The sequence below is a fragment of the Pelobates fuscus genome, chromosome 5, assembly GCF_036172605.1.
Source record: "Pelobates fuscus isolate aPelFus1 chromosome 5, aPelFus1.pri, whole genome shotgun sequence".
Taxonomy (NCBI): Eukaryota; Metazoa; Chordata; class Amphibia; order Anura; family Pelobatidae; genus Pelobates; species Pelobates fuscus.
Window position 1 is genome coordinate 220,022,547 of NC_086321.1, and position 15,504 is coordinate 220,038,050.

Sequence of the window (15,504 nt, forward strand, 5' to 3'; positions counted from 1 at the left end):
ATATCATACATAAAACAACTATATTGATATATCAAAAATATAGCAGTATTACAAAATAGTAATAATTTTCTTCTTAGTAAAAAGTACATCCAAAAATATTACATCAGTTTTAAAAGTTTATCCAACAACTCAATTTAATAAACTTTCCAAATGATTCAATAAAGCTAAAAAAAAAAAAAACTTTCCAGATAATTTACACAATAAAATAAGGTATAAAAGCTATACCAAACAAGTGGAGTGCTCTAAACTTATATAGTGATGCCACTTCTGCCAACCATTCATACTATTGGACATTCAAATTATGTTACCACCAATAAACATGATGTAAATAAACATTACTGATGATTGACAATTTTGTCAGCAAATGAGAACTTTTCCACCACAGATGTTTTTTTCCCAGCATATAATGTAGGATGAAACCTGTTTGGATTATTGATTAATCACACATCATGTGACTTCAAGAGGAGGACCTACAAGGACTTTCAAACATTTAAAAAGAAGAAGGATTCCTGAGGCTACCATACAGCTACTGAGGAAGCTCATAGAGTGAAACGCGTTTAGCTGATTATTCTGGACTTTTTATTGGACTTTAATTGTATTTTTTACTTTCTAGTACGTATTTATTTTGTTTTTACTGCACTGTTAATAAATTTATACATTACTATTTTATACTTTAGTTCAAAGTCCTTTCTAGTCGTCAGGAACTCCATTGGGGAGATTGCTATTCCCCCTAAAAGTAGCACATTGTTTATCAACCTCAGAGCCGGGATTTTAGGGCTCTGGAGAAGGTGAGCGCAACTATTTAAATTTTCAATACTAATATAGTATGTGCTATTCTACACAGTTGCTTTTCTGCTTTCTTTCTCATTGTATATTCCTGGAGGGATACTGCCTGGGATAAAGGGGTGTTTTGCTGCCCAAAGAGCATATAGGATCCTTTTACGGAGCCAATATTGCATAGGCTCCTGTCCATGTGAGTGGTTTCAGTCATTTTTTACCATCAATTGTCTATTTTGGAAAACTGTCTGCACTATATCTTTTGTTTTCTTGTTCCCTTTTATATGTACATTCAAGTTTTTCAAGACTGTCACTGTATCAAAGGAGTGAATAAACCCCTTGTGACAAAACGCCTTTTGTCACTGGATGGTTAGGTGACAAGCTGCCCTTTTCCCCTGGCTGTTGGAAGAGCCTCATTGCCAGCCTCCTTCCGCATGACTATGGCCCCTGGGAGATTGGGCTCTTTAAAAACATTATTTGGGCTAATGGATTTATATTGTGCTGCTGCTGGCCCTTTAAGAACTGCATTGTGGCTTATGGACTTGTATTGGACCATGCTGGCCCTTTAAGAACCGTCTGGGGACATATTGAGACTTTGTGTGACAATGTCCCTTTAAGACGGTGCCCCAGTGTCCCCAGACTTGGTTAAAATATTTTGTTTATTGCTATTTTTCACTTGGTTCAGTAAATGGGGCTTACTGAACCAAGTACCACACAGGCGGACCACCCAGAAGTGGAAGTGTGCAGGCAATTCACCTCCCAGGCTGCGAGGTTACTGCAGGTTAATTGCCGACAGCTGGGTGGCCGCAGTTTGTGCAAACGAACATGTGGCGGCGGCCATCTTTGTTCATTCGAATGAGGTCAGTGGTATGTGTAGCCAAATTCATGGAACTGAAATCGGCTACACATTTCACCGAACACCGCTGACCCTTACGTTCTCCTGCACTGAGTTTTCAGCTGCAGAGACTAAGTCCCGTTCGAATATTCGAACGGCCCCGTTCGTGCATTCGAATGGGACTTAGTCATTTTTCTGTGTAAAATAGACCGACCGCACAGCCCAAATCTATGGAACTGTTTTGGGCAGGAAAATGTGCTGGCGGTCGGTCATAAAGGACTTCCACCTAACTTTTTATGTACTGGAGGGATTTGAATGATTTATGGTTATGTTTATATTTAAAGTATGCTGATTCTGAATATGTATGTTTTATGTGAATATGAAGCATATTTCTAAAGTTACAGTGTATGTATAAAAAGTGTATTTTTCCTGCCTGTGATAAATTACATTAACCCATTGTGTGCAGTAATTATATCACATGCAGAGGGGGAGGGGGGGGGGATTGTATGTTGTATGTGCTGGGTGTGTTTTACGTTTTTTCTGTAAATGATTGGATGTACCCTTGCATGGGGACTTGCATAAAAGCCAGTGTGTGGTCATTAAAAGTTCAGATCATCTTGTACCTTCATGAAGTTTCGGCTCATGTTTGGGGGATTGGAGAACTACACTCTGGGGATTGCTATAATCACTATACTCCCCAGGGTATAATCACTAAGCTCTGCTAAGAGCTTGGTCCTGTTCCTGCGCTCTGGAATTCGGAGAGGTTGACTCACTGGAAGCTGGTCCCTGGTCTTGGGTCCAGAGTGGGTGGAGACTCGAGACCCCAACCAAGCTGCGGCGGTTCGTGGGAGTCTACAGTGGTTATGGTGTCTGGCGGAGTGCTTGGAGTCCTCGGGAAGCACTAGGAGCATCCATCAACGGAAGGTACCCGGTCGGGGTGCCAGCGGTTCCGTTACACCCCTCTACTGTTTAGAGCACTCCACTTGTTTGGTATAACTTTTATACCTTATTTTATTGTGTATTTGTGTTTTATTGTGGGTAAGGGGTATTCCACTTTTAGTGTTGAGCAGCTTTTACTTTTCGGGCACTTTTTTAGAGATAATGTTTTATATTTCCAGATAATTTATTTGCAGAAGTCACTGTGACGTTTTTGTAGATAAATTATTTGGAAAGCTTTTCAAACAGTATTTAGTCATTTGGAAAGCATATTAAATAGGGGCCTTTAACAGTTATTGTCACTTGAAAATACATGTTTTAAAATAACTACCACTCTTACATATCCATATGGTTTTTTAAAAAAAAATGGCATTATCAAGTATTTAGTTTTCATTAAAAAAAGAAAAAGTCTCACATTTTAGGCTATAACTACTTAACCCACTAGATGTCACTGTCTGAGACAAAATAAATAGATAAAACGTTGTGTAAGAAAAAGCTCAAAAGAATTCAATATTAGGATATCTGACATGCAGTTGATGTAGATAGTACAAAAATCTGTGTACCTATGTAACCTAATGTAAGTAGTTATCTTACAGTTGCTAAGCATGCATTTATATTTTATGTCGGCAATCAAAATTATTATTTTGCAATATATGTTTACGAATAGGATGCAATAAATCAGTAAAAAACTAAATTATGGATAAGATTATTTAAACATCATGAATTATAATACTATATAGACTAACACCAAGTTATAATTTATTATTGTGCTAAAATCAGTGGTCCTAATTGCTAGACCCAGGAGCCAAAACTGTTTTTCTAGGCTATTTTAAATGGACATTGTTGGTACTGTAACTGCTTCATCTCATTGAAGTGGTTATATAGTGTCTGGAGATTCCTGCCGCTGTCCTTCCACTCAAATAATATTCAATCCAAGGTAGACAATAGTTTTGAGTTATTTTTTTAATTTTTTTTTTCTTATGTCTGTGATAATGTGTGTATGTTTGTGATTATGTGTGTGCATGGAAATGTGTATAGTAGATAACTCCCCTATTTGCTATGTGCCCCCCCTATATCTTATTCCTAGAGTCACCACTGTTGAGCAGCAATAGGCAGCTGTGATTGGTTGAGAGTGCCATCTGACTGGTTTCAGCCTATTACAGTGCCCATGGTTGGTATAAATCAGTATGGATAGAAGAAAGGGTGTAATTTCAACCTTAGGCTTACCTTCATTAGGGGCAGACCGTGGGTGGCCTCATTCAGAGTTAAATGATTTAACATTAAATGGAGGGACAGTGCAAGGGGACTCCAGGAACTATAACCAATTCAATGAGATAAAATGCCTTTAGTTATATATAAATCACATTACAGTCGAGAAATGGTTCACATCAAAAAAGAAATCATCAATCTAATGCTAGATTCATAATTTCATAATTTCTTATCAAAATAGTAATACCACAGAACAAAAAGGCAGTTATCATTACATCTATTAGTGAATCAATGTGTTTACATGTAAGCAACTGATCTGTGAATAATTCAAAACTATTGTCTACCAAGGATTGAATATTTTTCATTAAATCCATGCAATGTGCTTTTTCCTTTCCTTTTCTGAACTGAGCAACAAAAACCTTAATTTAACCCCTTAAGGACCAAGCTTCTGGAATAAAAGGGAATCATGACATGTCACACATGTCGTGGGTCCTTAAGGGGTTAAACAAGTGCCCGTTATATGACAATGCAAGGTAAGGTTTTGATGGTACCCATTTTTCTTTTTTTTTTTCAAAAAATAAAAATACTATACAGCTTATATAATGTATCAAAATAAATTAAAAAAAGTTTGCATTTTACCCCAAACTCACTAAGCACATTATAGTCCATTGCATTGGCTTTTTCATCTGTTGGTATGGTTTTTCTTGGAATACGTCCATATGGTACTCCCATAAGTAGCTTAAACAAAGGAAACATGTGTAAGGTTACAGCATCAGTACATTAAATTGAAAATCATAAACTGAATGTTAAACGATGTAGTAGGAATCAGAATATGTAAGTAAGTCCTATATGGTACAAGTCCAAATCAATCATCAATATTATATCATATAGCATTCTAGAAAAGGAAAATGAAAGAGGTGCAAAATGCATTATACAATCTGATATTATATGGTTAGTAAAGCAATAGTTTAAATAATTTAGTGGCCCATAGTGCAATTTTTAACATCAGCGATGAGGTTTAGCATATTTGATGCCAAGAATGATTTATTTATATATTAGAATAATGTATACAACATGATGCAAGTCTGATATTTAGTTTTACCTCTGGAATGACAATTAGTCCAAGCACAAAGCCCAAAAGGACAAGATTTACACCATACATCCACCGAAGGAATATAAAGTACGATGCAACTGATGATCCAAAATGACCTATAAGAAGCAAAGCATTGGGTGCAGATTTTTGAATGCAAATTAACAACACAAAAATTGATGATTTTTTTCATGTTAAAAATGGGAATTTATTGAGCTCAAATCACTCACAGCCAATAAACCAAACCATGCACCCCCTGGCTTAGCTCAGTGATTAGAGCTTCCAGCTCTTACTGAGCGGTAGTGGAGATGGGGAGCAGGTCCAAGGTAAGATGTAAGACTGTTCTAAAATGTACTGACTCCTTACAAGCTGTCTAGGGGCTACAGTGCTGCAGTGGTTATTGTGCTTGGAGGATTCCTTTAACCCATACATGCATGATTATTTAATTAAAATAACTTTAGGTACCAGTCTTTCTACATAGTGATAAACTAACAGTTACAACACTATCACAAAAAAATATTGCTGCATGCTGTGGCACAAATCAGAAGGTGTCATACTGGCTTAATTAGGAACCAATTCGGTTTTATATTATTGTACTAACAGTTTTATTAAGCAAAGTGTGACTTGTTTATAATTTAAAGTTACTTAAAAGAGAATTACAATTTTTATTAGACATGTGCAATTCGTTTTGTTCCGAATGTACATTCGGACGAATTTACTGCAGTGATTAATTTTGTGTACCAGCCATCACTTGCTCTTAATTTGCTCTCTCTCTCTCACACACTCTCACTTGCTTGTTCACATACAAATTGCTTTCTCTCTGCTCTCACACTCTGCTCACACTCTGCTCACTCTCTGCTCTCACTCTCTGCTCACTCTCTGCTCACTCTCTGCTCACTCTCTGCTCACTCTCTGCTCCTAAACTCTCCACAAAGATGGTGTCGCAGGTTGGGATTATATAGTGTGCAGAAGTGTTGCATGCTGGTAGTGCTCCCTGAAATTTTGTAAATTGTATATGTACTAAACTAACACTACTAATTATTAACTAAACCCAGACAACTTATTTAAGATTAAGTGATCTGGATGCTGCTGTGGTCCACTATGCAATGTAAAACATTGATGTTTAAGAAAAAAACACACACATGTTTATTTTTCAAAATTAACGACACTCCGAACTGCTGACTGCCTGAAACAAATGACATGCCGAACTGCTGAATGCCCAAAACGAATGCCTGAATGCTGCGTCCCGAATGCCGAATATCCGAACTGAATGCCATTCCGCAGTTCCGCGGTTCTGAACCAAACCGAATGCCATTGGTCCAAATTGCCGAAACAGACAATTTTTTTTACTTACCCTAATTTCCGAACCGAACCAATTTTTTTGCCCATGCACATCCCTTTATTTTATATCAAAACAGCAGAAATGGAAATATAGCTAACATTTATTTTCAGTTTGGGTATTTTGGCCCAATATTTGAAATTAACCTCTAAGGTAATGCATCATATTCTTTAGGAATATATTATTTAAATATTTTTACTATAATGAAAAGAGAACATATAAAACTTTTTAAAATTGAACCATAAAACTGAAGGAAATATTTTACTTACTTTCAATTTCTTTTATTTTCATCTCCCATGGTATTAATGATGTTTTAAAATTTTCAAAATCTCTTTTAAACTTCATCCATTTCTACAAATAAATATATATTTTATTAGATATGATACTGTCGAGCTGCTTGTATAAAATTATGGGATCAGTAGTCTTCAATCCCCTTGATCATATAAGTGCCCTTACCACCTCTAAATAAACTTCAACATATAAACACAATACCTTTAGCAAGACTCAAGGTTGTTTGCTAATAGCCACTGCAAACCTGGGGGGAGTCCATGGCAAACTAATCATGTGTGAACTTCTAATCACCAGGGTCTTGCACCTGGTATGTGGAGTACCACGGAGGTAACTATATATCACTCTTGCCACCACTGCACTTCTGGTTGTGGTTGCCTCCATCTTTCCTTAATGATTGGTCCTGAATGCGTCTTCTGCCAGAATGCAATAGAAGCACATGTGCATTCAGGTAATACTTTAGTGTTCCTGTAAACTTCATGCTCCCTCACAAACAGTGCATATGTACATGGTAACACATTTCTTTAAATTGATTTTCTTCACTGTACTGTGCTGTACCCTGATGATCTGGTATAAGTCACAAAAGAGCAAAAAAAAAAAAAAGCCAATAAATGGATTGTTGTTAAAAATGTAGCCCAGCTCATTGGTATATTTTAGTTAGTAACTGTTTTATGTGAAAACCCACAAAATTACAGTTTCTGAATTCAGAAACATGTTTGCGCTACCTAAACAAATGATAATCAAGTTTAGTCACAAAACTGAGAATTCAAAGTAAATGCAAAGTGAATTTAAAATTTTAGGCCAGAGTAGCTGAACTGGAAGCATAGCTGAATTCCAAATTTGGCTATATATTCTGGCCCTGAAATTTGAAATTCACTTTGAATTCCATTCCCACTCCAGTAAATAGCCCTGGGTGTTTAGAATCCTAATAACTCATTAAATATATTGTTACATAAACACTAGACTCCATGCAGTGAGCTAAAAACAAAAAAAAAAGTAGGGTGCTGCATAATTTAAGCACAATTATAGAGAAGCTCTTTCATCTGTCTTCAGCTGTCCAAATTTAAACAATGTAGTTCATCGTGTCAAAACCACATTTATTGTGCAATTAAACATGCATGGTCATATGAATTAAAATAAAAATAAATAAATCTAAAAAACAAAAGCATTGATTTTTTATATAAAGCATTAATATAATCAGAATTTATATTTTTGAATTTAATGGAGTATAATACGAATCCTTTTTTTTAATAATAATAAAATTCTACTTTTTTCATATATATACCTTGGCAATCATTATTTTATAAGCATATAGTTTTCGACCTTTTCCTCTTCCCAGAGTTCCTTCATATTCCTCAACAAACTCTTGTGCTTCCCTGTTATGGGTTATAGAAATGTGTTAATGTGAGCATTGTTAAAGTAATGTGATCATATATGACATTGATTATATGCTACATTCTGTGTTCTATTTTACAACCTTTATTATTTTTATGATGTCTCCAAAACCTTAATGTGCAAGGAAAAGACTGCGGATTAATTTATGAAAACCACTTTGGTCAATGTATAATTATTAGGAGGGGTGGCATACATGAGACCAACAAGGTTATTTACTAAAGTGTGAATTTCCAGGAATTCAATGTAAATTTCACATTTTAGGCATAATAGCTCTAACTCAAATAGTCACAACTTGCCTGTTTTGGCCTAAATTTTAAAATTCAGTGTTCCATTTACTACAATTCAAAGTTTTGTTTAATAAAACCTAATGTTTGTAGATTCCTTTTTTTTACTGTACAGAGAGATGAAGAGAGCAAAATAGCTCAAACAGTGTTAGGGATGTGGCACTCTCTGCTCCCTTTGTGGGATGTAAATAATGATCTTTTATGGACATAAATATGATAGAGGCTTAGACCTCATCACATGATATGCTCCAGCAATGTTTACACTATTCAAACCCATAATTACAACATATATAAAACTAGGTGTCCTGCCAAATAGCTGTTGAAGCCCTCATCATACAAAGAAGACTATATTTAATCGAGACATTACTGTAAATTCCAGGCACTTCAATCACAAACATCTCTGCTTATAGCCAAAGCTATTAAAAAGAGAATTAATATCCAGCTGTAACAGGACCCAAAGCCTGGGATATACCATCATGATTTATATTCTCCTTGCTTACAATATTATTGTTTAGTAGTTTGGCCAAGTGTTAGGAGTGTTATGAGCGAAACACAGCCATCCAGATTTAGATTTCTTTCTACAAGTTGTAACTTACAGATATATGCACCAACAATATATTGTGCAGAGTGTTGGTGGATGTTTGCTGTAGAACATATATCCCATTTCCATATCACTAAGTAATTTTTAAGGGTTATAATTGCCTCTAAACTCCCCTCCTCTCTTACGCCTCCTCTCACACCCTTCTCCTTTACTTTCCCCCCTGAACTATTAAATCATATAAGAAATGTTTCTTTGTTTTTTCTTTTCATTTCAAAAAGATTATTTGTTAACTATACATGGAATAATAGTATAATAAAGCAATTATATTATTGTTACTGTCAACTATTTTTGCTCTTTTTGTATACTTGATGTATGTACCTTTATATGCAATCTGTGACATTTGTATTCATTAAAAAATTATTGCATGTATTGATGTAAAATTTAAAACCTTTAATTAAAAATATATTTGAGAAGAAATAAAATAAATTATTTTTATATCAAATGCAACCATTTGATTCTTTTGACCATTTGATAAGATTCGGTATAATACTCTTATTGGACAATTACGTGAGCAAGCGCAGCTTCTTTGACATGCGCCATGGCTTGGTTCTGACTGTGGCAATAAGTTTTTTCTTTTCTTCTATTTGCTCTAATAGCCTTGCTTGTTCCCCCTCGGAAAGACTGTCTTCATCTGAACTTGATGACGAAGATGACGATGAAGATGAACTGAAAAAAAATATATTAATTTTCAGACCACAACACAAAATTTTAACTTGGATAACTAAAACATGAAAATGTATAAAGTTTTTAGATTTGCTAGTGAGTTAAAAGAATACTCTAATGTTGTAAATAAAAATAATGTTTTAAAAAATATATAACATTTTAATATAAAATTTTAACATCATCATATACAAACATGTTTTCCTAATGCTATCGTGTTTCCTTACATATACATGTGTCCACCACCCTGCAGGATTTTAAAAGGTAAGTTTTACTTGTGTTACATCTTGCAGCACACTGGTTTCTGTGCTAGAGCTCTGCGTCCCTGGCTTCCCCATAGTGTATACACACTGCTCCAATTATATTCTCTTAATGAGAGTCATTTGAACTATAACCGAGTTCAACTTGATTAAAGCTGCATACGCACCTCTAGTGGCTGTGTTCCTGACAGTCACAAGAGGCATGTTAACCCTATAATGAAAATATTGCCAAATCTGCAAAGCCTGCAGTTGCAGGATTAAATAACAGGGACATGGCAACCATACCACTTTATTGAGATGAAGTGTTCTAATTGTCTAAAGAGTCCATTTAAGGTTATTTAAAACGTTTTTAAAAAAAGAGTTAAATGTAAATTCTATAAAGCCCCGTTCCATGCTCGATGCGACATCGACTTCTCATATCTCCTATGGTGAATTATCTCAAGCCAATTCAATGCTACTAGTAGATTAGCATTGGGATCATACAGTAAATGCCCAGTGTGACTCTATAAGAAGCATTCAAAGCATTCTGCAATGCTGCATGTGAATGCTTTCTGCTATTGAAATCCTTCTCTAAGAAGTGCCTCTAGTGGCTGACTGATTGATAGCCAAGTTATGCATCTTGATTGTCAAACATAAACATTACTATTTTTCCTCAAATGACAATATTTATACTGCTCAGAGTGCAGAGGGTCTTTGCACCAAATATGCTATACAAATATGTACTGGTTATGGTGCTAACATTTTCCTTTAAAGTATATTAATGGCATTTTAATTCCAAAAGTATCTATATTGGAGGTTAAAGTCGACAGGTTGAGATGTACATTTTACAGAATTTTATTTGAAATCAATCAATGACTTCTGGAGCTGGAGCACCAGGATATTGTGGAAAGGAAATGCATGAGACACAAGGCCTTGCATTGTCAGTGCCAGTGACATAAATATAATCCACAGGACATGTTATGTAGTCATCACTCCTCCTGCTCCTGATATGAAACTGCTGTTGCACTGTAAAGGTTCATGGTGATGATACATAATGTTGGGTTATTGGGTTAATAAGTGGGTGTCCTTTTCTTTAACCCCTCAAGGACCAAACTTCTGGAATAAAAGGGAATCATGACATGTCACACATGCCATGTGTCCTTAAGGGGTTAAAGACTGCAAACTGATATGTAGTGATGTCCCGAATGGTTCGCTGGCGAATAGTTCCTGGCGAACATAGCATGTTCGCGTTCGCCATCGCGGGCGAACACATGCAATGTTCGGTCCGCCCCCTATTCCTTAGCATTGAGTAAACTTTGACCCTGTACCTCACAGTCAGCAGACACATTCCAGCCAATCAGCAGCACACCCTCCCTAGCAGACCCTCCCACCTACTTGACAGCATCCATTTTAGATTCATTCGGAAGCTGCAACCATTTTTTTTTCAATTTATTATTTTATTTTATTTTTAGTGCATATAAATGTTACAAGCAGATACTCCCCCCAGACACTCTGTGTTACTGCAGATACTCCCTCCAGACATTCTGTGTTACTACAGAAACTCCCTCCAGACACTCTGTGTTACTGCAGATACTCCCCCCAGACACTCTGTGTTACTGCAGATACTCCCCCTAGACACCCTGTGTTACTGAAGATACTCCCTCCAGACACCCTGTGTTACTGCAGATACTCCCTCCAGACACTCTGTGTTACTGCAGATATTCCCTCCAGACACTCTGTGTTACTGCAGATACTCCCTCCAGACACTCTGTGTTACTGCAGATACTCCCTCCAGCCACTCTGTGTTACTGCAGATACTCCCTCCAGACACTCTATGTTACTGCAGATACTCTCTCCAGACACCCTGTGTTACTGCAGATACTCCCTCCAGACACCCTGTGTTACTGGAGATACTCCCTCCAGACACCCTGTGTTACTGCAGATACTCCCTCCAGACAATCTGTGTTACTGCAGATACTCCCTCCAGATACCCATGTGTTTCTGCAGATACTCCCTCCAGACACTCTGTGTTACTGCAGATACTCCCTCCAGACACTCTGTGTTACTGCAGATACTCCCCCCAGACACTGACACAGAGCAGAATAGGGACTGTTCCCCCTACATAGGGTAACTTGGCAGATATGGATAGACACCTGTCCTCAGGGACCCTGATACAAACTGGGGGGGACACCTACTGTCCTCCCCCCCACCGCCACCCCTGCGTGGTGGGTGAGGGCCATAAATCACAATGGGGGACCTACTGTCCTCCCCCCGCCCCCACCCCTGCGCGGTGGGTGGTGGCCATAAAAATAATGAGGGGGGGACCTACTGTCCTCCCCCCGGTCCCCAACCCTGCGTGGTGGGTGGGGGCCATAAAAATATTGAGGGGGGGGACTTACTGTCCTCCCCCCGGTCCCCACCCCTGCACGGTGGGTGGGGGCCATAAATCACAATGGTGGGAGGACCTACTGACCTCCCCCCGCCCCCACCCCTGCGCGGTGGGTAAGGGCCATGAAAATGAGGGGGGGACCTACTGTCCTCCCCCCTGGCCCCCACCCCTGCGTGGTGGGTGGGGGCCATAAAAATATTGAGGGGGGGGACTTACTGTCCTCCCCCCCGGTCCCCACCCCTGCACGGTGGGTGGGGGCCATAAATCACAATGGTGGGAGGACCTACTGACCTCCCCCCGCCCCCACCCCTGCGCGGTGGGTAGGGGCCATAAAAATAATGAGGGGGGGACCTACTGTCCTCCCCCCTGGCCCCCACCCCTGTGTGGTGGGTGGGGGCCATAAATCACAATGGGGGGAGGACCTACTGTCCTCCCCCCGCCCCACCCCTGCGCGGTGGGTTGGGGCCATAAAAATATTGAGGGGGGACCTACTGTCCTCCCCCCCGGTCCCCACCCCTGCGTGGTGGGTGGGGGCCATAAAAATATTGAGGGGGTGGACTTACTGTCCTCCCCCCGGTCCCCACCCCTGCACGGTGGGTGGGGGCCATAAATCACAATGGTGGGAGGACCTACTGACCTCCCCCCGCCCCCACCCCTGCGCGGTGGGTAGGGGCCATAAAAATAATGAGGGGGGGGACTTACTGTTCTCCCCCCCGGTCCCCACCCCTTCACGGTGGGTGGGGGCCATAAATCACAATGGTGGGAGGACCTACTGTCCCCCCCAGCCCCCACCCCTGAGTGGTGGGTGGGGGCCCAAAATAAAAATCGCCCCCCCCCAATCAAAGGTGACTAGGGGTCCCAAAGCCGTACCATTTGACGTCTTCTTTTTTCTAAAATCTTCTTTTTTCAGCCCCCAAAAACGCCAAATAAAAAGCCATAAGAACCGACACAATTGAAAAAAAAAAAAACGAGCGCCAAAAAATAATAATCCATCTTCACCCATGGAGGGCTCCACGCAGACTGAGCTCTGCAGGGCGGGGAAGGCTTATAAAGCCTTGCCACGCCCTGCAATTAGGCTAAGAACTCTCTGATTGGCTGGTTTAAGCCAATCAGAGTGCTCTTTGTCATTTTACACAGCGTGGGAAAATTCCAAAGAACTAGGTCCCCTCCCTCATTATTTTTATGGACCCCACCCACCGCGCAGGGGTGGGGGCCGGGGGGAGGACAGTAGGTCCCCCCTCATTATTTTTATGGCCCCCACCCACCGCGCAGGGGTGGGGGCTGGGGGGGAGGACAGTAGGTCCCCTCCCTCATTATTTTTATGGACCCCACCCACCGCGCAGGGGTGGGGGCCGGGGGGAGGATAGTAGGTCCCCCCCTCATTATTTTTATGGCCCCCACCCACCACGCAAGGGTGGGGGGAGGACAGTAGCCCCCCCAGTGTGTATCAGGGTCCCTGAGGACAGGTGTCAATCCATATCTGCCAAGTGACCCTATGTAGGGGGAACAGTCCCTATTCTGCTCTGTGTCAGTGTGTATCAGGGATCCTTAGGATAGGTGTCAATCCATATCTGCCAAGGGACCCTATGTAGGGGGAACAGTCCCTATTCTGCTCTGTGTCAGTGTGTATCAGGGTCTCTGAGGACAGGTGTCAATCCATATGTCAAGGTGTCAATATGTCATATGTCAGGTGTCAATCCATATCCATTGTGATTTAGGAATGTTAGGTGATTTATGCCCTTTATGGATTAAAACCAGACTCTGCATCAACTGTGTAATTTTCCATGGGAGTTTTGCCATGGATCCCCCTCCGGCATGCCACAGTCCAGGTGTTAGTCCCCTTGAAACAACTTTCCCATCACTATTGTGGCCAGAAAGAGTCCCTGTGGGTTTTAAAATACGCCTGCCCATTGAAGTCTATGGCGGTTCGCCCGGTTCGCGAACATTTGCGGAAGTTTGCGTTCGCCATTCGCGAACCGAAAATTTTGTATTTGCGACATCACTACTGATATATAGTGCTGATATGTGTGAATGTTGAAGGGGTATAATTGAATCTGCATTTATAGGTTTGAAATTGCTCATTGTTGGTTTTCAAATATAAAAGTTGAGGTACAGTTACTCCATTTTGTTCCAAGATAACTGAAGAAATGGACTGTCATTGCACCTTCAGCACTCCTGATGTTGACTACATTTCCCACAACGCTCGTACAGCCATAATGCTGGCAAAGCATCATGGGGGATGTAGTCCAAAACATCTGGAGTGCTGAAGGTTGCCTACCTGTGCCCTAGGAAAAGTGAAGACATTTGAAATTAGCACAGCTAATATCATCTGGTATCAGAACCACAAGGTGTCAGCAATCTTCAGTCAATGACAAAAAAGTGAATCTTAAATTGCATGGATTTCTGAATTGTGTCATACTGATTAATTCACTTCCAGTACTGAAAAATGCACAACCTTATTCGATATAAGGCATGCCAGATTTCACTTGTTAAGAAAATAAAATAAAAAGTCTGCTTGCTACCTGCTCTTTTTCTTTTTTTTCTTTCTGTCTCCCTGGGTTTGATTTTTGCCATTTACAATGTTTTTGCCTTTCCTTTTATCATTATTAGGTTCTTCTTGCTTCTTGTTTGCATCTTCTTTTTCAATTTTCTGACTGCCATTCTTGTTATACTTGTTTTGCACTTTTGGTTTGGCTTTTGATTGTTTCTCTATCTCTATCTCAGACTCATTTTCACTGTCTTCTTCTTCTGTTTCTCTTCTTCTGGTAGACTTTTTTCTGGTAATTTGTTTTCTCTTTGGTAACTGAATTTCACTTTCTTCACTTTCACTATCTTCTTGATCATCAAGATTTTTCTGCAAATATCGAACTTGACGTTTTTTTGACCAATATCCTGCACTCGAATCTGTAAGAATAAAAAGTATAAATACATTTCCAAATATATGATATGTGCAAAAGTATAGCTATCAGTAGAATATATATCTAGATTTAAATGAACTGCAGAATAAAATATTGAAAAATGTTTTGCTGATTATATGTTATGTTTTTATAATACATATTTAAAAAAACAAAACTGTATTTTATGTTCAAAATAGTGCCTTCCTTAACATGTCAATATCAGTGAGCTATAGTCTAAAATATATTGACTCAGCAACTTAACTTTACTGTCCAGAATTAGAAAAGAATGATTTCTTTCTGGTGAAAAATCTCAAATATTTTCCTCTTTTAACCTGGCAATTTTTAAAATAAATTAGTATGGCATATAGTCATTTTGACAAAACTAAAAATGTGTCTATTAACTTGAATGCACCAATTAACATGCTACACTATATGGACAAAAGTATTGGGACACCTGACACCAACAGGGAAATTGATGACATTGCATTCTAATACATGGACATTAATATGGAATTGGACCCCTTTGCAGCTATAACAGCTTCCACTCTCCTGGGAAGGCTTTCCA

At 39.2% G+C, this 15,504-nt stretch overlaps 1 protein-coding gene across 1 annotated transcript in view; it reads right to left on the bottom strand.

Moving 5' to 3' along the window:
- The window catches only part of LOC134612181 (transmembrane channel-like protein 2-B), a 167,218-nt gene that overhangs the window by 124,002 nt on the left and 27,712 nt on the right, over nt 1-15,504 (bottom strand). Inside the window, exons 3-8 of the mRNA XM_063456537.1 lie at nt 14,565-14,946; nt 9,262-9,420; nt 7,760-7,850; nt 6,456-6,537; nt 4,860-4,966; nt 4,397-4,495 (exon numbers count right to left, since the gene is read on the bottom strand). Of these exons, the coding sequence (XP_063312607.1) occupies nt 4,397-4,495; nt 4,860-4,966; nt 6,456-6,537; nt 7,760-7,850; nt 9,262-9,420; nt 14,565-14,946 (920 nt within the window). The remainder of the gene's footprint in view (nt 1-4,396; nt 4,496-4,859; nt 4,967-6,455; nt 6,538-7,759; nt 7,851-9,261; nt 9,421-14,564; nt 14,947-15,504) is intronic.